At 58.2% G+C, this 27886-nt stretch overlaps 12 protein-coding genes across 12 annotated transcripts; 7 read left to right on the forward strand and 5 right to left on the reverse strand.

The window, feature by feature from the left end:
- Positions 1–5846: 5846 nt before the first annotated feature.
- On the forward strand, positions 5847–8083 carry PHYSODRAFT_302978 (hypothetical protein; the record flags this gene model as incomplete). The annotated part of the gene is made up of 8 exons (XM_009532485.1): positions 5847–5860; positions 5983–6322; positions 6785–6896; positions 6922–7116; positions 7202–7308; positions 7402–7484; positions 7559–7695; positions 7767–8083. The coding sequence occupies 8 exons, from the start codon at positions 5847–5849 to the stop codon at positions 8081–8083; spliced, it is 1305 nt and encodes a 434-aa protein (XP_009530780.1).
- Positions 8084–8218: 135 nt separating this feature from the next.
- PHYSODRAFT_316644 (hypothetical protein) lies at positions 8219–10677 on the reverse strand (the record flags this gene model as incomplete). Its single annotated transcript, XM_009532486.1, has 7 exons — positions 8219–8274; positions 8339–8701; positions 8776–8891; positions 8961–9035; positions 9115–9269; positions 9335–10378; positions 10594–10677. 7 exons carry the CDS (start codon positions 10675–10677, stop codon positions 8219–8221), a joined length of 1893 nt encoding a protein of 630 aa, XP_009530781.1.
- Positions 10678–11166: 489 nt separating this feature from the next.
- On the forward strand, positions 11167–11880 carry PHYSODRAFT_246429 (hypothetical protein; the record flags this gene model as incomplete). The annotated part of the gene is made up of 1 exon (XM_009532487.1): positions 11167–11880. One exon carries the CDS (start codon positions 11167–11169, stop codon positions 11878–11880), a length of 714 nt encoding a protein of 237 aa, XP_009530782.1.
- Positions 11881–12246: 366 nt separating this feature from the next.
- Positions 12247–13254, reverse strand: PHYSODRAFT_354972 (hypothetical protein). The gene has a single exon (XM_009532488.1). It carries the CDS (start codon positions 13222–13224, stop codon positions 12376–12378), a length of 849 nt encoding a protein of 282 aa, XP_009530783.1. The 5' UTR covers positions 13225–13254; the 3' UTR covers positions 12247–12375.
- A 664-nt stretch (positions 13255–13918) lies between these two features.
- Positions 13919–14922, forward strand: PHYSODRAFT_354973 (hypothetical protein). Its single transcript, XM_009532489.1, has one exon. It carries the CDS (start codon positions 13952–13954, stop codon positions 14798–14800), a length of 849 nt encoding a protein of 282 aa, XP_009530784.1. The 5' UTR covers positions 13919–13951; the 3' UTR covers positions 14801–14922.
- A 136-nt stretch (positions 14923–15058) lies between these two features.
- Positions 15059–16068, forward strand: PHYSODRAFT_335134 (hypothetical protein; the record flags this gene model as incomplete). The annotated part of the gene is made up of 2 exons (XM_009532490.1): positions 15059–15482; positions 15560–16068. The coding sequence occupies 2 exons, from the start codon at positions 15059–15061 to the stop codon at positions 16066–16068; spliced, it is 933 nt and encodes a 310-aa protein (XP_009530785.1).
- Positions 16069–16155: 87 nt separating this feature from the next.
- Positions 16156–17460, forward strand: PHYSODRAFT_286593 (hypothetical protein). Its single transcript, XM_009532491.1, has one exon. It carries the CDS (start codon positions 16321–16323, stop codon positions 17245–17247), a length of 927 nt encoding a protein of 308 aa, XP_009530786.1. The 5' UTR covers positions 16156–16320; the 3' UTR covers positions 17248–17460.
- An 833-nt stretch (positions 17461–18293) lies between these two features.
- On the reverse strand, positions 18294–20624 carry PHYSODRAFT_512523 (hypothetical protein; the record flags this gene model as incomplete). The annotated part of the gene is made up of 6 exons (XM_009532492.1): positions 18294–19205; positions 19284–19500; positions 19561–19675; positions 19743–19899; positions 20095–20434; positions 20509–20624. The coding sequence occupies 6 exons, from the start codon at positions 20622–20624 to the stop codon at positions 18294–18296; spliced, it is 1857 nt and encodes a 618-aa protein (XP_009530787.1).
- Positions 20625–21173: 549 nt separating this feature from the next.
- Positions 21174–21664, reverse strand: PHYSODRAFT_346993 (hypothetical protein; the record flags this gene model as incomplete). Its single annotated transcript, XM_009532493.1, has 2 exons — positions 21174–21300; positions 21399–21664. The coding sequence occupies 2 exons, from the start codon at positions 21662–21664 to the stop codon at positions 21174–21176; spliced, it is 393 nt and encodes a 130-aa protein (XP_009530788.1).
- Positions 21665–21841: 177 nt separating this feature from the next.
- PHYSODRAFT_286594 (hypothetical protein) lies at positions 21842–23128 on the forward strand. Its single transcript, XM_009532494.1, has 2 exons — positions 21842–21938; positions 22021–23128. The coding sequence occupies exons 1-2, from the start codon at positions 21861–21863 to the stop codon at positions 23059–23061; spliced, it is 1119 nt and encodes a 372-aa protein (XP_009530789.1). The 5' UTR covers positions 21842–21860; the 3' UTR covers positions 23062–23128.
- A 210-nt stretch (positions 23129–23338) lies between these two features.
- On the forward strand, positions 23339–26062 carry PHYSODRAFT_302987 (hypothetical protein; the record flags this gene model as incomplete). The annotated part of the gene is made up of 1 exon (XM_009532495.1): positions 23339–26062. The coding sequence occupies one exon, from the start codon at positions 23339–23341 to the stop codon at positions 26060–26062; it is 2724 nt and encodes a 907-aa protein (XP_009530790.1).
- Positions 26042–27623, reverse strand: PHYSODRAFT_286595 (hypothetical protein). Its single transcript, XM_009532496.1, has one exon. The coding sequence runs from the start codon at positions 27341–27343 to the stop codon at positions 26819–26821; it is 525 nt and encodes a 174-aa protein (XP_009530791.1). The 5' UTR covers positions 27344–27623; the 3' UTR covers positions 26042–26818.
- Positions 27624–27886: the final 263 nt, after the last annotated feature.

The raw sequence follows: 27886 nt of genomic DNA on the forward strand, positions 1-27886 counted from the left end.
CATTTCGGTCAGAGTACTCCTTCTGTTTATCTTGGGCTTGCGCCATGGTGTCTCGCACCCTGCTGATTATGGTCAGCCTGTCTTCGGCAAACGAGGACAGTTGCTTCCGCAAGGTGGCTGGACTCACGTCCGAGACTTGGGAGGAAAAGGTTTTCCGAGCCTCTCCCCCACTTAGGAACGAAGCCCCGGTACTGCCTCGTAATGTGAGCGGCACCTGAGGGTGGCGCAACCCGTTCAGGTAAAAGGGCGTAAAGCCCGTCGATGCATGTACCGCATTGTTGAGTGCGAACTCAACCATGGGCAAGCGATCAGCCCAAGAGCTGGGCATCTCCGCGCAGATACTGCGGAGCGTGTCTTCGAGCACGCGATTGACGCGCTCCGTCTGGCCATCCGTCTGCGGGTGGTCCGCCGTCGACATCGACAGTCGTGTGCCGAGAAGGCGAAACCGCGTCTGCCAGAACGTAGCGGTGAACCGCGGGTCTCGATCAGAGACAATGGTCTCGGGCAGACCGTGGTGTCGGAAGACACAGTCCGTGAACAGGCGAGCGACCTCGTCGCCAGTGACGGCGTCACGAACTGGAGCAAAGTGGACCATCTTGCTCAGACGGCACACGAAGGCAACAACACCAGTGTTGCCACGGTCATCGGCCGGAAGTCCGAAGACAAAGTCGAGACTCATCGACTTCCAGCAGTCCGCTGGGACCGGCAGGCTCTGCAATGGTGCCGAGGCGTGACCGGCAGGCTTCACGCGCTGGCACGTCTCGCACGTACGGACGTAGGTGGCAACCCACTTGTACATGTGACGCCACCAAAACATCTGCGAGACAGACGCGTACGTCTTCTCACGGCCGAGATGGCCACTGGATGGAGCGTCGTGCGCCTCCATCAGGATGTCGTACTTGAGATCCTCGTCGTTGGGCACGACAATACGGGGAGGATCCTCGGGCTCGACCCTATAGCGGAGCAAACCGTCAGCCCACTCATAGCGGTGCTGCCTTGCACGTTGTCGGGGCGTGAGCCACTCGGCCTTGGCTTCCGAGCCAGCGGCCAAGAACCGCACAAGAGGTCCGAGACTGGCATCGTCTCGGTACCCCAGCCTGATGCGATCATACAGATCCGTCGTGACCCGACTAATATGAGCAAGCTCGTAGTCGGGTCGGCGCGACAGCGCGTCGGCAAGCACGTTCAACTTGCCCGGCTTGTACTCGACACGGAAGTTGTATTCCGCGAAGAATGACAGCCAACGCGCCATCCGCTGTGAGAGATGCGGCGTGTTGACGGCAGTCCGCAAGGACGCGTGGTCTGTATAAACGACAAAGGGCGTCGAGCCCAGGAGGTGCACTCGGAACTTGACAAGAGCGTACTTCATGGCAAGTAGCTCCTTGTCGTGGACTGGATAGTTCCGTTCGGCTGCCTTGAGCTGCCTGGACTGGAACGAGATGACCCGTTCGCGGCCTTCATCGTCGGCCTGCAATAGCGCACAGCCAATTGCGTAGTCAGACGCATCACAGACTACGCTGAAAGGCTTCGTCTCGTCCGGCAATGCCAGGACTGGCGCGCGCTGTAAGCTCGCTTTGATGTCGTTAAAAGCATCTTGATGGCGACGCTCCCAGCGCCAGTCGACATCCTTCTTCAGGAGATCCGACAAGGGCCGTGCCAGCTCGGCGTAGCCTGCACTATACTTGTGCAGGTAGTTGGCGAGGCCCAACCACTGTCGTAGGTCCTTCTGCGACCGAGGTGGCGGCCAAGCCGCGATGGTTTTCACCTTCTCCGGGTCCGCCCGGACCCCGGCGCTGCTGACGAAGCAGCCCAGGACCTTGATCTCCTCAGCTGCGAACACACACTTGTCGATGTTGGCGTACAGCTTGTTCGCCCGCATGACTTCGAACACACGTCGAAGGTGCTGGAGATGCACCTCCATGGCCGTCTGGCCTGCCTCGGCACGGCTGTGGACGAAGATGTCGTCAAAGTACGTCTGTGTGAACGCACGCAAAGGTCGGAACAGTTGTGTGACCAAGCGATTGAACGTTGCCGGGGCGTTAGAAAGCCCCTGAGGCATGACCAGCCACTCCCAGAGCATACCGCTCGGCGTGCTCACAGCCGTGAGTGGGATGTCGCTGTCGCGCATCAGGATCTGGTAGTATCCGTCCACCAGGTCCAGCGCGCTATACAGCGTGCAGCCGGTCATGTTGTTGAGCAACACGTCCTTGCGCGGGATCGGTGTCTGCGCAGGCACTGTCGCGCTGTTCAGCTTGTTATAAGCATGAACCAGACGCCACTTTCCGTTCGGTTTGCGAACACAGAAGGTAGGCGTCGAGTGCGGGGACTTCGACTCCCGCACCATGCCTGCCTTCGCCTTGGCGGCAAAGAAAGCATCAATGATTTCACACTGCTCCCGGGGAAGAGGCCATTGCCTCGTGACACAGTACTTCGTGCCCGGCACGAGATCGATCTCGTGCCTGATTCCCCTGTCCGGAGGGAGATTGGACGGTGGATCCTTGGACACCACGTCCTCAAACTCCTTCACCAAGGGGTACACCGGGTCCCGGGGGTTCTTAAGAATCTCAGAGCCCATGCGCGACGCGCGCTGTCTCTGGAACTCCTCCAGGACTGCCTGGTCCATGACCGAGGACGAGTTCAACTCGGCCGACGTGGACTCCGGTCGGAGGAGAACCAACTCTGCGATCTCCCCGGCCTTTAGCTCGGCCAAGAAGCCCTCCATGGCGAGCTCCTCAAGGTTCAGCAACTCTGAAACCTCGGGCAGAGCTGTAAGCTCGACAGCTCCTGTCTTGATCCGACGACCGGTCACGCCGTTGAAGATGTGATAACACTCTTCGGCGGCTGGAGCCTTGGCTGGAGGCTCGGAGTCGCTGGCGACTGGCGTCGTCGGCCACACGACTAGGCCCGGCTTACGACGTGACCCTCGGGTGTCTTCGTCTCGTGGCGCCGCCTTGACGGCACCACCGATCTTCTCGATCTCGTGCGGAACGACGTTACCCGCCTTGTCCTTGAGCGGAACTTGGTTACCCGCCTTGTTCTTGAGCGGAACTTGGTTACCCGCCTTGCTGGGTGGAACTATGTTACCCACCTCGCCGTGTGGAACTTGGTTACCCACACCAGGAGCGCTTCCAGCGACTCCCGCATCAGTTATGGTCTGAGTGACCTCCTGTGGAACTATGTTACCCATCGGAAGCGCCTGCAGTGCCTTCCTCATCAGTTACGGTCTGAGTGACCTCGCGTGGTACTTGGTTACCCACGCCAACGCCAGCGGCGCCTTCTCCAGCAGCCCTTGCTGCCTGCGGTACTTCGTTACCCGCGTGTGGATCTCCGTTACCCACCTGGTAGGTGCTGTCCGGCACCTCCACTCTCAGGCCTTGTCCGGCCCGGTCGGAGTCGTCGTCAGTCTCGACGGACCCCAAGAACTCATTAGACGCTGCTGCGCCCTGGCGGCCCTCGCGGGCGCCCCAGCTGCTGCCAGAGGTGGGAACATGACTCACGAAAGCTCTGTCAGAGCGTGGGGGACGGCGGGCCCCGATGGCCTTGCCGCGCCATTCGATCCAAGGCTCGTGTTTCTCCAGCCACGGCATGCCAAGGATCAAGTCGTACTTGTCCATGTCTAGGACCAAGAACGGCTCCGTGCTGTCGAAGTCCTCGAACTTGACAGTGAGGTCCATGTGGACCCGAGGTACTTCTACCACCGTACCGTCGGCCAGTCTTACCGAGACCAGCCCGTTGCCTTTGCTGCCTCGTAGCGCATCGGCGTACTTGTCGCGATTGCGTGCGACAGTCTGGCGGCGCGCAAAGTTCTTGGACGCCCCAGAGTCGATCAAGATTCTCAAGGGATGATCGTATCCCGGTACACTCGCGTGCACCACAAGCAGCCCACCGCTGTCCTTCTCCGCTTCGAGAGTACAGAGACTCTCAGGGGCTGAGTCCCCATGGCGTGCGCCACCCGCACGCCCCTCATGAAGACTTAGTGTCTCCCCAGTAGGGCGCCCCGCGCCCCTACTGGTGTCCGGCGTTCCCCTGGTTCCTGGGGCGCGGCTTCTGCCAGCGACCCCTAGAGCCAAAGGGCTTCGAGGAGAACTTCTTCTTCAGTCCTCCCGCGGGACAAGCACGTTTCATGTGCCCTAGCTTGCCACAGCCGTAGCAGCGAATGTCGCTCTGCTCGGCCATGCCCAGATCCATGGGAACCGGCCCGTTGATCGCTCCATTGCCGGAGTTACCATTAGGCGCACCGCCAGAGGCAGGGTTGCTCTGCCATACCGTGGCGGGGGTACGAGCCTGCTTGTGGCTGTACTCCTCCTGGAGGGCGATCTGAATCGCCTCCTCCATAGTACACGGAACAGTTGCGTGCGGGCAGGACCGACACGCAGACCGTCCTTGAACACGGTCACCTTGATGTTTTCAGGCAGGAGGTTCCCCACCAAAGAGGCAGTGAGCACTCGCATCTCCTGGATGTACTCATGCAGCTCGCGCCTTCCTCGTTTGCAGGCGAGGAAGCGCGAACGCTGGCGGTACTCGTAGTTCGCCGGAAGAAACGCGGCCCGCAGCTGCTCGCACAGCTGGGACCATGATGCGAAGCATCCAGGCGTCGTCGCTTCGCGCGTATACGCCCAACTCTTAGCGCGACCACTAAGGTTGGAGAGCGCACAGGCGACACGGAGTCGCTCGTCCGAGACGAGAGCCGCGTCCATCGCGAGCTCAACCTCTCGAACCCAGAAGTGAAGGTTTTCTCCTTCCTTCCCTTCGAAGGGGTGAACCTTCAGCCGCAGGGGCTTCGGTTGCACCGGCTTCGGCGCGGCCGCAGTGGCCTGCAGCCCTTGAACGTGGGCGATGAGCCCTCGCTCGTAGGTGTCGAACGCGTTGATACGCTCAACCTGCTCAGCCGGCGTCGCCGCCGCTAAGCTGCGCAGGGCATCTGTCCGAAAGATGCCTGCCATCTTACGAACGGACTCGTACTGCGAGTCGTTCAGATGGGGAAACTCCGTACGATCCATCTTGGCTCACTCGATGAGACCACAGAGGATTCAGGTAGTCCAATCTACCCGCGTAGGCGTAGGATTGACTACAAGTGCTACCTAGTGTGACGGGGCACACAGCACTTCTTAACAGAGGAAGCAGGAGTATACAAACTCCAAGTGAACAGCCGTACACGTGTCCCTGGTCTGAAGGGGACGACTTGACTTGAAAAGCGGTAGATCTAAGACTGAATGTATTTATAGGTTGGTACAGATTTGGCCTGCATACAAATCCTAAGTTCCCCATAGTTTGTGTCATACAAAATGTATCTGTTGGCTCTGAGGCCACTTGGGTCACTATCCAGGGGAGTGACCGATGTAGCCATCCCGGAATAGTGATAGGGTCACTATTCCATGTAACCCCGTTACATTTTGTTATCGCAGGGGAAATTCGTGCGAGTGGCCAGAAGGGAATCCTACGTTCCGCAGCGTCGTACACGCGGTGCCCAAGTCCAAAGCTACCGCATTGATCGACACCACTGACGGAGAGAGTGAGTACTGGCTACTTAAGTGTTGGCGCGGCAACTGAGGTCACAACAAGCAAACGTGCAAACAGATGCGCCTAATATGGTCGGAGCTTTGTCAGTAGACGTATGCGAATCTATGCGCGGTGTATTAAGCGCATAGACCTTAAAAGGTCGCTACGGGATAGGGGTAGCTGGTTGCTACGCCTTCTGCATCTAGAACCCATGTTCATACGACTGTTGTCATTTTCCCCAGCCCAGTATACCATTCCGCAGTTTGGTGTAATCGCACTTTAGTTGGTGTGCCCACACTTCAGTTTGCAGATCCCGAGGTTGGCGAGCGGCTAAGCACCAGGTCGCCATGAAGCTCGTCAGGTTCGTGTCGCGGCGCCACTGTCCGGGCCAGAAGAAGGGCCGGGCACAATCCCTCCGTGAGTTAGACTGGTGCACTCGCGTCTGGACTCACTCGCGTCTATTTCTTGCTTCCTGTCGCGTAGGTTTTTGATGAAGTTGTCTAATGAGACGGTCACCATCGAGCTCAAGAACGGAACGATTGTCCACGGAACCATTACTGGTGCGACTGCGCTGTATAGGTGCTTTCGCTCTGCATTGGCGTCAGTATGGACTGATTTGAATGTCGTTCCTGTGTATTTGCTGCCCACAGGCGTGGACATCAGCATGAACACACACCTGAAGGCGGTCAAGATGACTGTGAAGGGCAAGAACCCCGTGAATTTGGACTCGCTGAGCATCCGTGGCAACAACATCCGCTACTATATATTGCCGGACTCGCTGAACCTGGACACGCTGCTGATCGACGACACCCCGCGCGAGAAGGTGAAGGCTGGCGCACCAGCGGGCAGCGGGCGCGGCCGTGGCCGAGGCCGCGGTCGGGGACGCGGTCGTCCGTAATAGAGGCGCGGAGGATGAGCCTTTCCCCGTTCGTTGGGCGAGCTACTCGAGGAGGGAGGATGAAGAGCGTCGGGAAGAAGCGCAGTAACGCACCGCGGCAGGTGGCGGCGACCTGAACTCGTTGGGGCTAGAAGGAGACCGACCACGCGCATTCGACGCAGCAGATAAACAGCTTTCTTTTCTAAGTTAAAGGGACTTCATTTGAGCGCGGCGACGAGAGAGGAAGTGCGTGCATGACTGAAAGATCATGAGGGGCTGTACGTAGCAGGTCAGCGAGCGGAGACAGACAACCTGCTGGACGGTTCGTCGGCACTCGGCTATTAGCAGCAGCGTCAGCAGCATTGCAGCATGCCCATCTCTATGACTCTCGCGCAAATACGTATCTAGGCGCATGCGAGTTGGCTCATGCGTGTGTCATCCCCAGGGTGCATGTGGACGATCGAACGCCATGCCGGTGCCTACCAGCCAGGCAATGCAACTTGCTCGTACCTAAGTGAATGTACCAGCTTCACTATCCACAACAGTTGCAGCAGCCGAGATGCCGCAGCAGAACAAGCGCAAGGCCGAGGAGGACGCCGCCGCCGACGCGGACGCGGACGCCAGCAACTTCCTGGAGGACGCGCAGCGCTCCGTGGACTTCCTCTTCTCGTCGGTGGTCGTGCTGCCGGGAGACGACGTCACTGCCACGCTCACCAAGACCACGCGTCGTGTCAAACTCGGTGCGTTTGGCTGAATCGGATGGATGAGGAGGGGCTGCTCGAAGACTCACTCGGCATTGTACGCACTGGCACAATGGATGGATAGGTGCTGGACTGAAGCAGCTGCCGGACGAGCGGATCGTGTGCACGAACGCCGGCGTCCTCCGCTACCGCCCAGCCAACCGCTACTGGGTCGAGTTCAACCACAAGCGTGTACGTAAGATGATAGTGATGCACCAAGTGTCTCCCGCACCGCTAAACTATGCTTGTCCTTGTGTGCATGTGCTGCTGTCGCTTGATGTACAGTATGTTGCGTCGATGGACGACGGCGTCATCGGCGTCGTGACCGACCGCAACGCTGAGTTCTACCGCGTGAACATCGGGGCTGCGTACGTGAATGAAGTTTGCATGCCCGTGGTGGTCAAGACCATAGCTGACTGTTTTTTGTTGGTGATTTATTCAGTGCTAGTGCTACCTTGGGCGCCCTGGCGTTCGACGGCGCGACGAAGCGCAACCGCCCCAGTCTTCGCCTCGGATCTCTCGTGTATGCTCGCGTGAGCAAGACCAATCCAGACGTCGAGCCTGAAATTACCTGTGAAGGTGCGGCTTTGTAGGCTTGGCAGTCTATTGTATCGAGTTTTGCTTGCTAAACTCATAATCTGTTGTTGCAGCGCCCCCAAGCGTGACCAGGAAAGACTGGATGACCGGCCTCGCCATTTACGGCGAGCTAAACGATGGCTACGTGTTCAAAACGTCCATCGGTCTAGCCAAGTCGCTTCTACACGAAGATTGCCAGGTGCTAGCGTCTCTGGGCAAGAAGCTCGCGTTCGAGGTGGCTGTCGGCGTGAATGGCGTCGTGTGGGTGAACGCGAAGACCACGAAGAACATCACGATCATCTCGAATGCCATCATGAACTCGGAGACGATGTCTCCCAGCGAGGTCGACGCTATGGTGTCGCGCCTCGTGGAAGACGCGGACGACGCGTAATAGAGAAAAGAGCAATACATATAGGTACGCCCAGAAGCAAGCGATCAAACGGTGCGTTTTTCCTTTTGTTCTACCTACCACCTGATCTCGGATTGTTGCGACGACGCCAGACCGACCTCCATAGTACTGTTACACTTACCTTGTTTGGGCCAAGAACGCGTGCTCAGCGAGCTCTTCTGCCGTTGCCCGCTCTGTCACCATTGGAACCATAGTTAGTCGTGGCCCCAAAACTTGTGGATCATTCAGCGCAATTACCTTCCGGGTCGATACAGAAGCAGCGCCGTAAGAAGGACTTTGCATCGGCAGATAAATGATCTGGTAATGGGGGCGGGGCGGTCGCCATAGCGATCGTGTACATGGCTGCTAGGCCGTTATGGCAGTGTGGCCACGGGTGTTTGGCCGTAGCCATTTCAATAACGGTGGCTCCAATACTCCAAATGTCAGCCTTATACCCGTGGCCAGTCTGCTTCACCACCTCAGGGGCCATCCACGGAATCGAGCCTCGAATGGAGCGCAGAGATTCCTCTAAACTCGTGGTTAACATCTGCGGGATCTGCTTCGAGCAGCCAAAATCTGCGAGCTTCGACACGCCTTGCTCGTTCACCAAAACGTTTGCACCTAGCAAACGAAATTGGATTAGTATGAAATGAAGGGGGTACTCAGCTCCTTTGCTCTCCAACGCTGTTTCGAACCTTTAATATCGCGGTGGATGATGCCCATTTGGTGCAAGTAGATAACACCCTGGACAATTTGTCGAATGAATATCCGGATGAGGTCCTCACTAAAGGCGTCGAACTGCTTAAGCATGCTGGTTGGAGGGGAACTAAGAAGGTCAGATGAGAAGCAGGAGCGACCGCTTTTTTCTATTGACACGCACCTGGCAATTGACCCCCCTGGAACATACTCCATGAAAATGTAGAAATGGTTTGCAGATCGGTGGCTCCCCTTGTAGCTAGACACAGCACAAGGAATTCCCATTAGCGCAGACCCCACTAAACTCGTGCAATGCGTAGGAGTGAAGTCCAACAGACCGAACAATATGCTTGTGGCTGAGATTATTCATGAGCGCGATCTCCTCGCCGAGCTTCTGCATCTGAGTGACCTGGTCGGCATTGGGACTCGAGTGGATTTCGATCTCCTTCAGCGCAAAGAGTTCTCCCGTAGAAATGTTCAGGCCCTTGTAAACCTAGTACGCAAAGTGCATCGTCAAGAAATACGCCCTCAAAAGGTAACAACCATAGACGCCAATACCTTTCCGAACGTGCCCTCTCCAATGAGCTCGCCTCGCTTCCATTGTGTGATTGGATTGCTAACTTCGACTTCGATAGTCGAGTTCGCTTCTGCTTCTGCTTCTGCCTCGGCTTGCTGGTTGTTGGAATGTACTGCTGTCGCTCGTCGAAGAGAAGTATCGGGCAGCGACGAGAACCCCGGGCGCCCGATCCGTGGCGACGTTGACCGTGTGAGGGACATGGACTTTGGAATATCCAAGGCGGAAAGTGCTGCTAGGTGCGGGTGCGTAACATGGAGCTGAGAAACCATTTCACTCGCCGTTGGAATGTTGACAACGTCACTGCCGCTGCTGCGCTTCGACTCGAGGGGCTGGATCTTGCTAGACGCCGACGTTAAAGATGAAGATGACGATGGCTTTGTGTCTTCAACACTGGAGCCGGCGAAAATAATGGCGTCCGGCATGCGCTTGTTCCTGGCAGCTTTGCCCCATAGGCCAAAGTTCGATACAGCCTTCTCTTCCACCTGTGTGGGCGGTGGTGCTTCGTTAAGACGGCGATGGACTTCCAAGTTGTTACGCGAAATACCGTCATGCACGTCCCAGTTAATTTCTTCGCTCTCGTCACTGCTATCCTCTCTCTGATGCTGCTGGTGGTCGTCGTCGTCCCTGCATCTGGGCTGTTGATACTCTGGTTTCTCGCACAGCTCTTCAAGACCTTCCGGGTCAGTAGCTGATCGACTCCTTTCGTGGTCTTTCAGCGCCCGGACTGCGATCGAGAAGCTGCTGCTTCGTGGTAAGAGACTGTCGCTGCTGCCGGGTCCGTTGTTGTTGCTGTTGTTGTTGTTGTCGCAATCGGCGCTGTAGAGCCGCTGTCTGCTCTCGGGTCTCCTACCTGAAGGCGCTCGGGGAGTCAAGGCATTTGGCGCCGAGAGCAGCGCCCCGTCAGCCACCGAGAGATGTTTGAGCCGCAGATTTCGTCCACTCGAGCTGCGATGCATCTCCACCACTGGCGACTGACGCAGTGCGTCCACCGCGCGATGGCTCAGTGGAGCAGCTGCAGCACTGTCCTTGGTCGAGGCTTCATTGTCCGAGGCCAGCATGGCACCCCTTCGACTCGAGTTGGATTCTGCTGCGTCGCTGCTGGAGTCGTCGCTTTTGGGCGTCGGTTGAAGCTCGACTGGTACCTTTGTGTCGTCTTCATCTGCGGCCGGGCTCTCCAGTATCGCTTCACGTCTGGATTGACTCCGCATCACGGATACCAGCAGCGAACGCTCGAGTTTACCTGCGCGCAGCAAACAGGCGAGTGCCTTGCTCGACTTGGCAGCTCGCAGTGATCGGCCGGGCGGGCGCGTCGCTTCGAGCACATTTCGGTTAGGCGAAGCCATGCCGTCGTCCGTCTTGACACGCATCCCTCGATGTTTGACGGACCGAGGAGTGGAGTGGCCCCACTAGTTCCCCTCGCTAGGACGGAGTCGAGATGAAGTGAGCTAGCACTTCCACTCGATTGATCACGAGCGTGACATGGCTCTCTCTACCTGGCGGAATCGGGGCCTTCAACACGGAGATTGAAGGATACGAAACCCTCAGACCCCAATGAGTGTACACATGTGGAAAACTGTATGATATCGACTATCAAGAATCTCTCGACAACTACTTGAGTACGTGTCGCTGCGGTTCTTCTTTTCTTGCTCGCTGTTCCAGGTTGAGCTAGATTGAGCGGAAGATCGATGATGATAGCTCATCGATCTTATCTTACGCTGCTAAAAAAAAGTGTTGGGGCGAGCACAACAACTCCCCCCAGCGCTGCACAATTGAACTGACACCGAGGCCAGGAGGCCTGCTTAGCACAGCGAAGATGATGTCTGCCAACGACGACGCGAAGGGCATGATCGCCCAGGAGGAGCGCGAGCTGCGGCGAGTTTTCGACCACTTGAGCTCGTACCGTCAGAAGAAGCGGCTGGCTCACACGATAAGCGACTGCAAGGAGCGGCGCCAACGCTTGGAGTCCAGCCGCAACAACCCCGAGGTGTCGGCTCTGCTCAACGAGAAGGGGGCCAAGATGACGCGCGAGGAGATCGAGGACGAGCTCCGCAAGGTCGACCAGGCCCTCGAGAAGGCGGTCGCCGACCAAACGGCCGTGCAGAACAGCAGCAGCCACAGCCGCGTGGTCAAGAACGAGGATCTGTACGAGGCTATCAAGGCGCTGGGCAAGGTCTGCTCCAAGAAGGAGATCAGCGACATGATCTGGGAGGCCGACGAGAACTTGGACGGCGTCGTGGACTGGGAGGAGCTGCGCGCCATGTTCAACCGCAACCTGCTCGACAGAACGGAGCTTGAGCCGGCCAACCTCTTCAACGTCGTCCAGTTCATGACGTACGACAAGAAGAACTGCGGGGTCATCACTGCGGACGACACCATGGCCATCCTCTTTGCGCGCTACGGCCAGTCGCAGCTCGAGATGCGCATGAAGCAGCTCTTCGGTGACAGCGACGAGCTCACCTTCGTGGACTACCTCGAGCGTGTCGGCAAGCAGCGGCGCTCGAATGTGGAAGCGCGGGCGAAGGCGTAGGTAGCGCTTGCCACTCCTCTGCTAAGTAAATAATACAACCCGATAACGCTAGATAAGCTCATGTTGAAGTTGCTGGAAGTTCGCTCCTGATAGGGCTAGTGCCGGCATATGCTGCAATCGACAGATGCAGGAGTTGGAGAATCATTCCCCAACTGCTACCTGAGTTGCCACCTCAGCTGAAGCTGGCCAGCAGTAGAATTTTTCATGCTCATACGAGAGAGACTCCCGTGAATAGAGCCTATCTCCCAATGATAGGCTTTCCCGGTGGTGCTTGAAAGTGGGCGGCGCGTGTCTAATGCGCACTGACATCACCACAGAGACGCAATTGCCGACGACAAGCAGCGCGGTGCTGAACAACCAAACAATGGGCATGGACTAAAGTACTCCACAAGAAACGTGCTCTCATCTGCTTATGTCTCTCTTCTCCTCTCGCCTCTCCTCCCGATTCTCTCTGATAGACAATGGCCGGATCGGCCGGCGGGGTAAACAGACAGCTTAGCCCAGCGTCAGGCCCAGGCCGAACTTGTGCGAGTCGCCCTCGAAGTTCTTGGCGTCCACGTGCACGCTCGTGGTGAGCGTCACGTACGGGCGCACCTTCTGGATGGAGGCCAGCGACAGGAAGCCCTCCGAGTCGATCTTGCCGCAGTACGTGGTGTCGGCGTCGGCCTTGTACCGGCCGCCCACGACCAGCGTGTTGGAGGCCGACTTGAGGTCGTAGTCCAGCACGGCGGCGTACACGGTGTTGTGCGACAGGTGGTGGTGGAACGAGGCCTGGACGGCCGCGAAGTTCTTCTTGGTCACGAGCGACGTGACGAAATCCGCGCCCGTGTAGCTAGCGCCCACGTTGTGCTGCACGATGGCCGACTTGTCCATGTTGAAGGCGGTCTGGCCACCGACGGCGAAGCCGCCCTGCGAGAGCACGGCCGCGGCCGAGACCGTGTTGGACACGAAGTCGGCCTCCGAGTTGACGGCCAGGTTCGACTGCTTGTACTCGGCGCCGAGCACGCCCACCTGCTTGGCGCTCGTGTTCTTGGCGACGGAGCCGTCCTCGAGCTTGAAGGTGAGCTTGAGGCCCTGCGTCAGCACGTTGGGCAGCTCGGCCTCCGTGACCACGCGGCCCTGGGTGGTGATCTGCAGCTTCTTGAACACCACGCCGCTGGCGCCGTGCGTGAAGCCGCCCGAGACCTTGGCCAGGATCGACTTGTTGGCGTTCAGCGCGCCCTCGGTCGTGAACGACACGCCGTTCGACGCCTTGCTCTTGATCTTGAGCTTGCGCGAGAAGTCGTAGTCGTCGCGCAGGACGTTCTCCGCCGTCTTGGCCAGGTCCTTGTACAGCACCACCATCGTTTGCTCTAGGTCTCTTCTTCCGCGCGCTAGCTCCACTTCCGAAATGAAACGCGAGCCGCACAAACACACCGCTGTATCGGCTGGCTCCACACAAAATCTCCCCCTCCCGTCGGACTTAGGCGGGAACCCCCTTTTTGGCGGGCTGGAGCGTATCTTTTCGCCCCCCTCGAGCGGGGGTGTTGACCCCCGCCTGAGTGACGTGCTACCGCAAGCGGTCAAATCTTGTCCGCCGTGGCAAATCCTGCGCCGCCGGCGCTCGAGTCGAGTCGAGGCCGTGCGGCAATGACGTCGCAAAACAGCCGGTGGCCGCCTTCAATGCGGTGCGGTGGCGTGTTTCGGGTTGCCGAATGATGCGGGTCGTTTGACAGACGGCGGCAGCAGCAGCAGCAGCACAGACGCAGGCTTTCTCCCGCCAGCTAGCTCTAGCTATATCAAAAGTTTGCTGTTTAAAGTAGTTCGCAACTCTGACCCCTTAGAGCGACATGAAGCAACTGAATGGAGGGGCCGAGGAGCGGAGAATCTCGATGGCCTGCTTCGTGCAGGGGCAGGGGATTGCATCACGTTGCACCGAGCCGGGATTTGACTTGCTCTGAGTATGCCCCACAATTTTTCGTACTTAGCCTGGTGGCGTAGATTCAACCCCCCCCCCTTCCTGCGGCTCGGGCCCAGGTTGCCATTCGCGAAAAGATCAGCCAGTGGACACACACGTAGGAAGGAGCTCAAGATGGTCGTGCTGTACAAGGACATCGCCAAGACGGCGGAGAACGTGCTCCGCGACGACTACGACTTCTCGCGCAAGCTCAAGATCAAGACCAAGGCCTCGAACGGCGTGTCCTTCACCACCGAGGGCGACATGGCCAGCAACAAGGCCATCCTCGCCAAGCTCTCGGGCTCCTTCACGCACGCCAGCAGCGGCGTCGTGTTCAAGAAGCTGCAGGTGACCACGCACGGCCGCCTGATCTCCGAGGCCGAGCTGCCCAACGTCTTCACCAAGGGTCTCAAGCTCACGGCCAAGGTCGAGGACGGCTCGCTCGCCAAGAATGCCCACGCCAAGCGCGTCGGCGTCTTCGGCTGGGAGTACCAGCAGTCCAACTACTCGGTGAACGGCGCCATCGACGTCGGCGCCAGCACCGTGAGCAAGGCCGCCGTCTACAGCTTCGACAACGTGCTGGTGGGCGCCCAGGCCGCCTTCAACTACAACAAGTCGGCCGTCGTGGACCACAACGTCGCGCTGAGCTACCGCGGCAACGACTTCACGGCCACGCTGCAGACCAAGAAGAAGTTCAACACGCTCTCGGGCTCGTTCCACCACCACCTGTCGCACGACACCGTCTACTCGGCGCTCTTCAACTACGACCTCAAGTCGGGCCAGAACACGCTCAGCGTGGGCGGCCGCTACAACGCCGACAAGCTCACCACGTACGCCGGCAAGGTCGAGTCGGACGGCCACGTGTCCCTGGCCCTGGTCCAGAAGATCCGCCCGTTCCTGGCGCTGACCACGAGCGCCCACGTGGACGTCAAGAACTTCGACGGCGACGCCCACAAGTTCGGCATCGGCCTCACCCTGGGCTAAGCAGCGAGGGGACGAGACGAAACTCAACGTAGTAGACGTGCGTCTGGCTAGTGCTGGATGGGGGGAGGTGCCCTGGTGCCCGCGCAGGGCTGAATCGAATAAACACCTCCGTTTGCCCATGTAACCTTTTGCTTCCTTACCCATCTCGACGTCAGAGTGGTGTGTGTGTGTGCCACATGATCCTATGTAAGCTACACACCGCATCCATAGATACCTGGCCGTCGGCACAAGTCAAAGCGACGCACACAAGTGACAACCATGAGCGAGACGGACCGCTTCGACAGCATGCTGCTGACCATCGCGCAGTCGCAGCGCGGCATCGAGCCGCTGCTGGACACGGTGTTCTCGTTCCTGCGGCGCAAGACCGACTTCTTCACGGGCGCGGAGCCGCAGGTGATCGAGGACACGATCCTCAAGAGCGTGCGCAAGCAGGCGGCGCTGGCCGAGAAGGACCAGTTCCACAAGAAGCAGCAGGAGGCCGAGAAGCGCAGGAAGCAGGAGGCGGCGCGCAAGGCCGCAAAGCTGGAGAAGAAGCAGAAGAAGGAGGAGGAGGCGCCGCGCTTCGAGGAGATCACGGACGACGCCGACGTGGAGACCAAGGAGGCCTCACCCGAGCAGGCGTCGCCCCAGAAGGTGGACGCGGCCGCGAATGAAGGGGACGAAGAGGAGGACAACGGACCACGTACGTGTTGGCTGCTGTGCTGACCTATATTTCTTCTATTAACGGTGCTCTTCTCTTTTGTTGTGGCAATGTGGCAGCGCTGGTTGGCAATGGAGGCCAGACGGACAAGTACGTGTGGACCCAGACGCTGCAGGAAGCCCAGGTCAACTTTGCCGTCCCCGAGGGCACCAAGTCCCGACAGGTTGACGTGGAGATCCGCGCCGGCAAGCTGCGAGTGGGTCTGCGCGGCGCTGAGCCGTTCGTGGATGGCTCTCTGTACAACAAGGTGAAGGTGGACGACAGCTTTTGGACGCTGGAGGACGGCAACCGCATCTGCATCTACTTGCAGAAGGACAACCAGATGGAGTGGTGGAAGACCATCATCCAGGGTGATGCAGAGATCGACACCCAAAAGGTGCAGCCAGAGAACTCCAAGCTCGATGACTTGGACTCGGACACGCGCCAGACCGTTGAGAAGATGATGTTCGACCAGCGTCAGAAGGCGATGGGTCTCCCCACCAGCGACGATATGCAGAAGCAGGAGATCCTGCAGAAGTTCATGGCGCAGCACCCCGAGATGGACTTTAGCAAGGCCAAGATCAATTGAGCAGCAACCGGGACTCGAGTTTTGCCAGGATAGACCCGTACCAACGGCTTTGCTTCTCTTGTACTCGCTGAAGCACTGCTACCGCTATTTCGGTGGTCTAACTCTAATAATACTGCCTGGAATGCCCGATCAGATCAGTTCTTGTGTCTTAGCAGGTGGAAGCTTTCAAGCTGGAAGGTGACGGTGTTGTGAGCTTGTCACTTGTCTTTTGCTCAGGAGCCATTGCGTCCGATCATCTAGAAGCAGGAGGAAATGGCTCGCGGTCGCCACCACGTCGTGTCAGTTGTTCTCGGGTCGGATGCCATCGAGTACCAGAGCAGCAGCGCAGCCATGAACCAGCACGTCGGCGAAAAACCGGCAGGCACGTCCAAGAAGGCTTCTGATAACCTCAACAAAGAGTGTCATGTGCAGTTCGGAGAGCCCGGCAGCAAGCGCGACTTCACTACCTCCAGCAAACTCGCAGACCCGACGGGGGAAGTGCTGAAGTACCGAGGGGAGCTGGATGTGGAGGCGATGGACATGCTCACTCGCACATCTTCGTGCTACGGCAACGACGTAGTGCCGTACGTTTCGTCGACCCAGCTCGCTACTCAATGGGACAAGAAGGCAGTGGCGGAAACCATAAGGCTGCGAAATGAGATTCGAGCTCGAACGGGTCCACGCCCAACACGGGGCATGTCCTACGACGATGAGGTCGAGTACGTTTCGGAAGCCAAAAGCGCCTTCGAGAACAAGTTCAAGACGCACAAGCCTTCGATCATGGCCGCGTCAGTGAAAAATGGTGCGTTGGTTTTGGTGATCCCAACGCGTCTCGTTTGTTTATCGCTGCTAACGCTTTGGTGCTTGCGCAGATTTACGTGCAACGCACTTCTCTTTGGGGCACGAGAAGCTCGACTACAAGACATCCAGCCACATCGATCGCCTCTCTCCGGACCAATTCACCACTTACGCAACGCGACCCTCGCCTCTTCACGACCTGAAGAAGTCCACGGTAGAAATCTCGTAAAGCTAGCCCAGTCCGCTACAGCAACAACACTGAACAAGCAATACATCGCGTTTGAAATGATGATATTATTGTTCGGAGCTTCGAAGCACCGCAAATATGTTCACGTGCGCCAGGGCGTGTACAAAAGTCTTGTCGCCAGGCAGGCGGGGCGTGGCAGGTCAGCTAGACGTTGAAGCTCTCGCCACAGCCACAGCTGCCCTTGGCGTTCGGGTTCTCGAACACGAACTCGGACGAGACCGGAGTTATCTGCAGAAACCGACACCATACGTTAATTTAGCCTGCCTGCATGAATGAATGAACCTTGTTCCGATGGTCGAACCTGGAAGTCCATGGTCGTGCCGACCACGTGGAATAGTGCCTTGGGCTCCACGAACACACGAACTCCTAAGCACACATAACAGGAACCACTGTAAGACACACATCCAGAGAACGCAGCATTCGTGCAGGCGTCCTCACCGTTCTTGCTCACTTCCTCCTCCATTTTCTCCTTCTTGTCCGCGTAGTTCATGGTGTACGACAGACCGTTGCAACCACCTACAGTTGTACCACATCAGCAACTCGTCAGTCGTCTTCTAAATGAGCCCGCACCACCAGGACGCACTCCGTCAAACTCGATTGAGGCTCTGCACACGTACGCGTTCTAACTCCTAGGCGGATCCCGATGGCGTCCGGTTTGCTGGCCAGCAGCTCCTTTATACGCGCCGCAGCGGCGTCCGTCTGCACGAGGAAAACACGCACGATCGATCGATTAGACGCGGACTTCGGGACCTCAGTCTCATCTCCGTCGACGCACCAGGTTCAGCGGCGGCGGCAGCTCGCGCAGGCGTCGGCGCGTGGGCGGCGTCGCGTGCTCGGCCGCGGTGGACAGCAGGCGCGGCGCATGGGCGGCCCGGGCGCGCGTCACAGAGCGGAAGAGCGGAGTCATCGGCGGCGTTCCGGCGGCTGGGCTTCGCTTCGTGAGAGCCGCTCGAGCCGCAACGCAAAATGCCTTACCCAGCACGCGAGAACTGGACCGCCTACGCGGATTGGTCACTAATCGCGCCCGAAATAGCTGAAATAGCCGCCTTTTCGACGAATCCGGGCGCGTGCCCATCCCCGTCGCATTTAACAGCGCAGCTTCAATGACGCAGCGGTGGTGGGCTTGCTTGGTAGCTGCTGGTGTCACCTAGGTAAGCTTTGCATTGGTTCGAGTGTATTATAGCTAGCTACTACGTGTCTGTCAGCCGAAGAGCTGCTCGCGCAGCGTCACGAGCTCGTCCTTGTACTGGCGGATGAGCTCGCGGAGCACGGAGCCGCCCAGCTGGAAGTTGCGGATGTAGTCCACCTTCTCCTTCACCGTCCGCGTCCACTGCTGCGCCTTCGCTGGGTCACTGCTGTCCGGCGCCGTCCACTCGAAGATGTTGACGAGAGGGTCGAACTTGGGCGCGGGCGTGACGCCCGCGTCCGACTCGTCCACCGGAGGCGGGTTTTGCGGAACGGCGGTGTTGGCGCTGGCATCGGCTTTCACCTGCATGGACTCCTCTGTTTGCTGGGGCTCCTCCGTTGCCAGTTGAAGCTCCGTTTCAGCAGTGGCTGGGTCGTTTTCGGTCGGCGCAGGGGCTTCGGTGTCTGCGGCGGCTGGAGCTTCGGTCGGTAATTCTTCGCCAGGTTCCTCGGGTGCCGGTGGTGTAGATTCGGGTTCTGAGGGTTTTGCCGCTGGCGGTGCCGTCTCTGGGAACGGCTTGTCACCCCACCACTTGTCGTAGATGTACTTCTCCACCGCCTCAACCTTCGCGTCGTCCAGCACCGCGTTGTAAATCAGCATCTCGGCAATTCTGCCCTGGAATGCGTTTGTGTCGCAAGCGCTCTTGGAGTTACCCAGGCTCACGACATCGTTAACGGTGATCCGAAGTCTCTCGTCGGCGTCGCCCTCTGCTGGAGACTCACCACCCCACGCCCCACCGTTCATTTTGATTTCAGCATAACCTGGATTTAAACGATAGGTGAGCAGCGAAAATTGCCCCATAGGTACCATGTTCTCGCTCTCGACCAGGCCCATGCTGGCGAGGAACGAGGGCTTGCCCCCATGCAAAGCGAACTGCCCGTACGGGGAGTTGCCGAAGAATTTCTGGCCTGCATACGAATCGCCACGCTGCAGACATATCCACAAGAGTCAGCATCCTATCTGCAAGGTAGTTAGTCGCACCAGAACAATCGTGAACCTCATTACCTCAATTTGAGCAGGGGAAAGCACGAAAAACAGCGTCATGGACTCGTGCATTCTCAACGCGTCGGAGATCATCGGACAGGAAAAGTACACAGCTGGGAGCTGGTTGTGCGTATCTGGCACCACTGGCACCCACACAGGTTTTTGCTGGGGCGAAGCAGCTCGAAAAGCTGTCGCGTCGGCAGCATTGGGGTCTGAACTCGCCATTTGGTTGATCCACCTAGACAGAGAAACGTTAGCATCACTTCGAAACTCGTAGGTGATTGATCTCCGAGCGTACCTGTTGATGCCACAAGCCACGATATCGTGTCCTGAGGAGGCCAAACACGCCGCCAGGTTCTCCACTTCTACTCCCGAGTCAGCCGTCAGCCACGTTACCAAGTTATCTACAAAGGCTGGACATTAAGACTGAAGTTAGCTTGGATGTTCTTGCTACTAGCAAGTAGATCAAACCATGCATACCTTTCGACTCAACCGATGCAGGTTCAATCTCCGTTGAAAACTCCGGCGCTGCTGTTGAAGTAGGAGAGCTTTGGCTTGCTTCAACTGGCTGCTCTGGTGATAAAGTTTCCGGTAAAGGGGCTTGAGATTCTTTCATCTGCGAAATAAGATCCGCAATCTCGGCTTGAGAGGGTTGACCAGGGCGTGGCGCGTTGGATGCTGGCTCTGCAGATGTGTCGCTGGACACGGTTGGTGGTGTGGTTGTTGTTGCTGTGTCAGGATCGACCGCAGTCTCCTCGGTCACCACGGTATCGCTGTCTTCCGTTCGCTTTTCACTCTCTGAATCACGCAATGGATCTTCTTGAGTGCCTACGTTTGCCGGGGTGTCAGCGTCTGAAATCACGGTTAATGGTTCGTCTGCTACGGCCTCGGTAGTGTCATCTTGGTCAAGTAGCTGCTCTTCTTCATCAGTAGCGGTGGTGCTCGTCACTTTAGTGTAACTTCCCGGTCGAAATGTTTCTTGCACTTGGGGTTCTTTCGTAGCTTGTGGTTGAGTTTCTGATAGCGTGAGGGGTTGATACACAGTTTGGGGGACTGTTGTAGGTTGCTCTAACGCATTCGATAGAACGCTGTCCCCGGATAGAGAGGGAAAGCGAGTGGAACTCATAAAGATAAAGGTGGTGACAATGGCCAAGTTGATGACCAGGATCAGCCTGGAGCAGACCATCGGGTGAATCTCGAGTTGTAAATGGGAAGCAGCGTAGTTGCAAACTCCGTGCATACGTACCATATCTTGCCACGGGGCGTTGAGAAGGACACACCTCTAGACTCTAGCCTTGGTTGATGCGAATCCCCCTGGTGGATACCTTCATTGCCGTCGTTGTCCCCATCGTCGTCGCTCATGGGGGCGACGCGCCCCTTTTTGCTCCGGTTGTGCTTTGACAAACGCATTGCTGTGTAGTGGTTGGTAGGCTAGGTCGCGTCGACCGCACGCTGCGAGTTGCAGCAGACCGACCGCCTTGCGTCTATTGCTCGGCGAATGCAGATCGCGACTCTACTAAACGGGCGTGACGCTTCAGATGGCCTGCAACCCCAAATTGGCCAAACCCAGCAATCAGTATCCGGGACGGCAACTCGCAGATTACCTGGTAACATCAACAAGCTTTGCATCACACTCCGTTCACATTTCGCTTCTCGGAGCTGTTCTTGCATCAGAGATCCAATCGCCGAATCTGCTTATGTAATACCACGACAGCTAGCGCTTCAACCTACATGCCTCGCCTCGCAATGAAAAGCCGTAGCTCAACCTGCTCATTGCATCAACCACTGCTGCAACAAAGTCGAGAACCTCCTCAGTTTTCCTCAATTTGAAGTGGAGCAAAAGTGCGCATATTCGCTTGTGTTGAGCTTCCTGTTCCTGCTCTCTCCTCTGCTCCCGCCTCTGCGCTACATCTAGTACGGGTCCGTCTCGTTGAGCCACTTGTCCAGTCCCTTGAGCGGCTTGGCCTGCTTGACCGCCTTCTTGTGCTCTGCGATCTTGCTGGGCATGGCCGCCAGCGCCGCCTGCACCTTCTTGACGCTGTAGCACACACACACAGACACACATATAACATGAATAACCAGTCCGCCTCGACACCCAGCAGCTCCAGCCACTTTGTCATTCGTCAATCTACCCACCGCTCGAACTCGTTGCGCTGGTTCTTGTGGCCCTTGAGCGGCCGCATCACGTGGTGCTTCTGCGGTCGGTCCCAGGTCTCGAGCCAGCCGCCCTTGCCCTCCTCCCACGTGCCCACGAGGCCGTTGCGGAACGCGTGCTTCTTCACCATGGCGATCTTGCGGCCGGAGATCAGCGGCTGCTTCCACTTGCCGTCCACCAGTCGGGGCTTCATGGCGGCCTCGGCCTCGGCCGCGCTCAGGCGGAGGAATCGCTGCACGCCGCTCATGGGTCCTGATCGATCGTCTATTGCTCCAAGCCAAACCAGCGGTTTGCGTGCGCCCGATTTTCAGCCAGTCAGACGACTCTGATAGCTTTTTGACCAATTACCATAAAACGTACTTACTCGGGAGACCGAAGGCGCGCTCCGGTTTGAAAGCATTCACCCAGCGATGGACATGGCGGCCGCCGCCCCGCAGATGGCCATGAACCGGGCCTACGCGGCGCCGCAGCAGTTCCAGCAGCCGCAGGAGCCCAAGCAGATCACGACGGAGCAAATCCAGGTGTGTCTCCCCACGCCGTCGCGGTGCTCTATCTCCCTCTCTAACCGGAGATACGCCTTCCTGTTTCCATGCCCCCACGCAGGCCATGCTGGACGAGAACTCGAGTCTCATCGTGGAGATCATCGAGCTCAACACGCAGATCAAGCATGGCAAGGGCACGGCCCAGCTGGGGGAGTTCACGGAGAAGCTGGACAAGAAGCGCAAGAACCTCAACAAGAACCTCATGACGCTGGCCAAGTGGGCCGACGAGTCCTCCGAGACGTCCCCCAGGCAGCCGCAGGCTTACGGCCAGGCCCAAATAGCACAGCAGCAGCAGTACGCGCGCGCCGAAATGATGCAGATGCCCATGGCCAACCAGGCGCAGTACCAGGCCCAGGCTCAAGCGCAAGCGCAAGCGAGGGCCCAAGCTCAAGCGCGACTTCAAGCTCAGGCCCAGGCCCAGGCTCAAGCCCAAGCTTACGCACAGGCTCAGTACCAGGCGCGCATGAACCCTATGATGGCTCAGCAGTACGGCCAGATGAACGTCATGGCCCAGCAGCAACAGCAGCAGCAACAACAACAGCAGCAACAGCAGCGGTATGCTAACGGCGGCATGCCCTACGGCGTCCCGGGCAGTGGACCGATGTCGCACCCCGTCCGCATGAGCAACGCGATGCAGATCCCCACGAGCTACGCAGACAATCGGAACGCTATGGCGCCCAACATGGGCTTTCAGATGGGCCCGCAGGGCTACGGCATGATGGCTCCGACGCAGATGCAGCGCATGAATCCCGCGTCGCAAGGAATGGCCCCGCAGAGTATGCCTCAGCAGGGGATGCAGCAGCAGACCATGCCCCACCAGAGCATGGCAATGGGGCAGCAGAACATGGCGATGCCCCAGCAGAGTATGGCGATGCCGCAGCAGAGCATGGCCATGTCGCAACAGAGTATGGCAATGGGGCAGCAGAGTATGGCGATGCCTCAGCAGAGTATGGCGATGCCCCAGCAGAGCATGGCGATGGGCCAGCAAGGAATGCCTCAGCAGGGGATGCAGATGCCCCAGCAAGGCATGCCTCCCATGCAGATGAACGCCCCGCCGAACTCGGGCGCGATGACGGACGCTTCGGGCCGCCCAAGCAGCTAGGCGCTCCAAGAGTTCTAAAGCCCATAGCTAACACGTCGTCGATGAAGAATCCATTTTCACTATACTTATATTAAACTTGCTGCCGTCTTCGTCTGCATGGAGAAGGTCCTCCTTAGTTGAAGCCATCGCGTCTCGTCCTCCTCGCGTCCGCCACACCAAATTGCCGTCGGTTTCAAGCCGACTACCCGGTAGTCAAAAAGCGATGTTCGAAGCTAACGCACATTTGGCGGGAAGTCGCTGAAGAGCTTTTTAGGTTGTTGCCCGCCGCGCACCAGGGATGGCGTCCCAGGGCCTTTCGTCGTGGCTGAGCGGCCCCATGGCGGAGGCCGCAGAGGAGGGTGCAGAAGAGCAGGACAAGGCCAAGGCCAGCTCGAGCGACTCGCCACTGGACATCAGCCTCGCCCAGCTGCGCGCCAAGGAGACCATCACGAGCATCAGCCCGGAGAAGCGCTCGCTCGTGGAGGAGATCGACAGCGAGGCGGACGACACCGAGTTCGACGAGAGGGCGCACTGGGCCAGGCGAGGCAGCAGGAAGAAGGCCAGGGCGTCTCGCAGAGCCGCCAGGGCCGCGGACAAGTCGCAGCCGTCGATTGCGCTCTTCTGCGTCAAGGAGGCGGCTCCAGCCACGGACTCACAGGAGACGGAAGCCGAGGCGGATGCAGTCGCCAGTGCCATTGCAGCCTCCCAATTGGAGCAGAGTCAGAAGAAGGAGAACAGCAAGAGCAAAGGCAGGAAGAAGTCGAAGAAGGCGGCAGTGCAGAGCTCCGGACTAGAGGCCAACTCGGCCGTGGACGGCAGCAACAAGGACGAAGGTGCCAGTGGTGTCATGAGCTCTGGACGCCCCAAGCGACAGGCAGTTGTACGCGCTGAGATCCTCCAGCAGCAGCAGAAGCTGCTCGATGCCGTTGCAGCGAGGAAAAACGCCGCTGCATTCTTGACCCCGCCCCCGTCGACGAAAAAGAAGGCGGAGGAAGGCAGCGCCACTACCAGCGGACGCAAACGGAAGCTTGATATGAACAAGAAGAAGTCATCGCCGCCTACAAAGGGCGCACCACCATCGAGCTCCCCAGGCTCCAGCAAGGCGGCGAAGTCTTTCTTTTTGAGTGAACAGGAGAAGAAGCAGCTGCAGGAGATCGAAGCTGTGTCGTCGTTCCGTGAGCAGCTCCGGCAGACGCGCGAGAAGGACCTCGCCTTCTTTGCAGGCAAGACGGCGAATCCATTCTTCCAGGCGCGAGCTGTCACCAAACGAAGCAGCAGCGCAGAGAACAGCGACGGTGTCGTTGAGCTTCACGAAGATGGCGAAGGATCGGATGCCAAGCCGCGACGTGGAGCTGGAGGGGGTCGCTGGAGCAAGCCATTGCCGCTTTTTCCTGGAGTGCAGCACGTGCTATCGGGATCCTTGGAAGCTGAGGGCATGGACACTGACGCGCAAGAAGGATCGATGCCGCCGAAGAAAGCAGCTCCAGCAGCAGACAGCTCTACCGCAGTAGTCGTAATCGAGGATGACGCGGGAGGAGATAGCAGGCTGCCGTCTGAAGTGATGGACCACCTGAAAGCGGCCATGAACGGCCAAATCACGACGGAGTCTTCGTTTTCCGAGCAGTTTTGGTTCCGTGAATACTTGGACTCCTCGAGCCTCCCAGCGCCAGTTGTTGAGATGATCGATGTTACCTCACCGAGGCCAGAAGAAAGTGCTGAGACTGCAGCAGCGGAACTAGCTCAGCGAGAGACGTTGCTCGTTGATGAACTGGTCGAGACCCACGGTTTGCGCGAGAAACGAGTCCGTGAACTTCTTGAAGGACTAGAGCAGGCCAGGGCCAAGCGTTTGGATCGCGAGCAGAACTTGTCGCTGGTAGACCGGTACTTGCCTGTGAACGCAAGTGGACTGGTTGGCAACCGAGAATCACTTCATACTCTGTCGTCGTGGCTGAGTGCGTGGAAAGTCGGTGGTGGCGACCGTGAGAGACTGGACTGCTTTGAAACGGAGCTGTTCACGTTTGAGGACCACGACAGCGATAGCGAGGACGAGGTCGGTGATCTGTGTCGCTTGTTTATTCTGGAGGGCGAGTCGGGCTCTGGTAAATCTGCTGCAGTTTACGCGTGTGCCGAGGAGCTGGGCTATGAAATTATCGAGATCAATGCGGCCCAAAATCGCTCCGGAAAGAGCATTGTGGAACTCGCGGGCGAGGCTACGCAGTCCACTCGAGTGTTGCACGTGGGTGGGAAGGAGGACAAGAGCAAGAAGAAGAACAAGAAGAAGCGACGAAGACACTCAGAGGGCCGCAAAAGCTTAGATAAATCCTCTGCAGCGTCACTATCGCTCGTGTTGTTTGAGGACGTGGACCTGGTGTTTGACGAGGACAAGGGCTTCCTCAACGCCGTGTGCTCTATCGCTAAGCACACGAAGTGCCCGATTGTCGTAACCTGTGCGCAGCTGCCTGATGGGTTCCCCGCAAAACCCGGACGGTTGTGCCGCGAGCTTCGGAAACCCTCAATGGACGAGTTTGCCACCTGGATGCGGTTGGTGGCCTTCATTGAAGGACTCCAGCTAGCTCCAGCGTTAATTGATGCACTGGGCAAGTTCTTCGAGCGGGATGTGCGCCGCTCGCTTCATTTCTTGGAGGCGAATTTGCCGGTGTCGAATGCGGATACAACGACTCAGTGGCGCTGGCAGCATGACAGCGAACGTCGCAGCGATGCTAATGAGGCTCGCCACGTTGACGTACCTGCCTGGACTACTTGGTCGACTGGGTGTTCTTCGTTCGACGCCCTAACGAGCAATCTGCTGGTAGAGTTGAGCGCTGTCGCTGCAGACGAAAAGAAACCGGAGGGCAAAAGCCGCGAAGAAAAGCAGCAAGACGTCGACGCAATGGCGGAGCTCGCACAGGTCATGGATGCTGCTTCTGTTGCGGATATTTGGATGGCACCAGCGAGGGCTTCCACCAACAGGAACGGGTTTGGCAGCGACGATATCGAGGTGAGAGAGGAGTTGGGTATGTAGTTTGATCGTCCGCGTGCATCGTGTCTAACGATGTCTTCTTGCTGGCAGGACTTGTTCTTCCTCAGCGAACGCGAGCAATCGGCTGCTCTGGAGCTCAGACGATCCAGTCTACACATGCTAGGATCTTTGGCTAACCCACTCGGTGCGTCGCTAAGACGAGGACCGGGGCCTAGCGCCTCTGTGTGCGTGCAGCGGACACTGGACAGCGCGCTAGAAGCCTCGCGTCGACGTGCTCACCAGTCAGCGCTGGCACAGCTGAAGCCTAAGTTCGAGCTGCCACTGGCCTACAAAGGGTGCGTTCCTCGTTTCACTGCTCGACCCTGCAGCTATGTCACCTCACTCTGTCTTGCACCTGTTCAAACGTAGCTGCGGGAACTTGGAGCCACGCTTCGCGCTCGACTACATGCCGATGGTGGGGCGCTTGCTGTTCAGCACCGGCCTGCAAGAAGGTCGGCGACGGACATCGCGACGGAATCACTATTTAGGCGACGTGCTGGGGGACATGAGCCTCATCGACGAGCTGCCAGCCTTCAACACGTACTTGCAGGCTGACGAGGACCAAATCGTCGACGCCTCCCCGGCGTCCACGCAGTGATAGAGGTAGAAGAAGAAAGTAGAAGTATCTGCATCTCGGGACGATACAACTAAGTGCATCCCCCCCCCGCTCCTCCTGTAGCTTTGTAATCACCAGAACTCTTCCATTTGGACTCCTTCGTCACTCCCTCCCTCCTGCCTGCCTGCCTGACTGTCTTCTATCTATTCCGTGGTCTTCTTGACCTTGGCCACCACACGCTTGGCGCCCTTGCCGAGCACGTCCTTGGCCAACGCGTCCACCTTCGTCTTGACAATCTGGTTCAGGGACGCGTGGAACGACGCGTGGTTCACAGCCGTCACCTGCAGCACAAGTCGAGTCAGTCGAGGAGAGCTACACACATATCCATCCATCCCCTCTGCGCAGTCCGTGCGTACCACCGTGCTGTATTTCTTCTTGTGCTTGTTGTTGCCGTACTGGCAGGCGCGGAAGAGCAGCGCGTTGTCTCCATCCTCCACCGTGAGCTTGTGGATCTGCTGCTGCGCTTTGCTGTTCACTTTGGCCACGGGCACTGCATCCATCATGTCACCACAACAACATGTCAGCGCATTGCAGGGGACGAGTGTCGCACTACTGTAGCAGGACGCACCGCTCTTGCAGGAGATGGCCACGGAGCCCTTGGAGCCCTGCGCCTCCGCGTAGAACTCCGCCACCTTGGCCAGGAACGTGTCCGTACTGACCAGCACCATGTTCCCCCGGCTCTGGGATGATGAAAACCCTTTTGCCTAGAATCTGGACCAGGTACAGAATCTGGACCAGGTACAGATTCCAGACTTCTGATGTAGTATCCAAATATGGCCGCCTGTGTCGGACTCCCCACCCGTGTCTGCCCGGCGCCCCTCGGCTGCGCCCGCCCCGGTCGACAGCAAGACGCCCCCGGAGGCCAAGGATAAAACGAAGAAGAAGAAGAAGAAGAAGAAGAAGAAGAAGAAGAAGAAGAAGAAGAAGAAGCGGCGGCCGAGAGGGCCAGGCGGAAGGCGTGCATCGCCAGGTCCTTCTTGTCCAGCGCTTCCTCCTCCGACGATGAAAAGCCACCCGCAACCGTTCCAGCGCATCGCATCGCACCATCATCACCCCCGCGCCCGTCCTCGGAGGTCAAGCCATCGGTCTCGGCGTCGCGCAGGAACAGGCGCAACACTGTTAGGGCCCGATCCCGATCCTCCGACTCGAGCGTCCGCCCCGACGCGGAGGAGAAGGCAGAAGCGGTCGTCGAGGCGCCGCCCGTGGTCGAC

Source organism: Phytophthora sojae (assembly GCF_000149755.1).
Source record: "Phytophthora sojae unplaced genomic scaffold PHYSOscaffold_6, whole genome shotgun sequence".
Classification (NCBI taxonomy): domain Eukaryota; phylum Oomycota; class Peronosporomycetes; order Peronosporales; family Peronosporaceae; genus Phytophthora; species Phytophthora sojae.

Coding starts and splice junctions, on each gene's coding strand:
- PHYSODRAFT_354972 (XM_009532488.1), bottom strand. CDS start 13,224: ATGGTGGTGCTGTACAAGGACCTGGCCAAGACGGCGGAGAACGTCCTG.
- PHYSODRAFT_354973 (XM_009532489.1), top strand. CDS start 13,952: ATGGTCGTGCTGTACAAGGACATCGCCAAGACGGCGGAGAACGTGCTC.
- PHYSODRAFT_286593 (XM_009532491.1), top strand. CDS start 16,321: ATGGCTCGCGGTCGCCACCACGTCGTGTCAGTTGTTCTCGGGTCGGAT.
- PHYSODRAFT_286594 (XM_009532494.1), top strand. CDS start 21,861: ATGAACCGGGCCTACGCGGCGCCGCAGCAGTTCCAGCAGCCGCAGGAG. Junction 21,939..22,020: donor TCACGACGGAGCAAATCCAG/GTGTGTCTCCCC, acceptor GCCCCCACGCAG/GCCATGCTGGACGAGAACTC.
- PHYSODRAFT_286595 (XM_009532496.1), bottom strand. CDS start 27,343: ATGGTGCTGGTCAGTACGGACACGTTCCTGGCCAAGGTGGCGGAGTTC.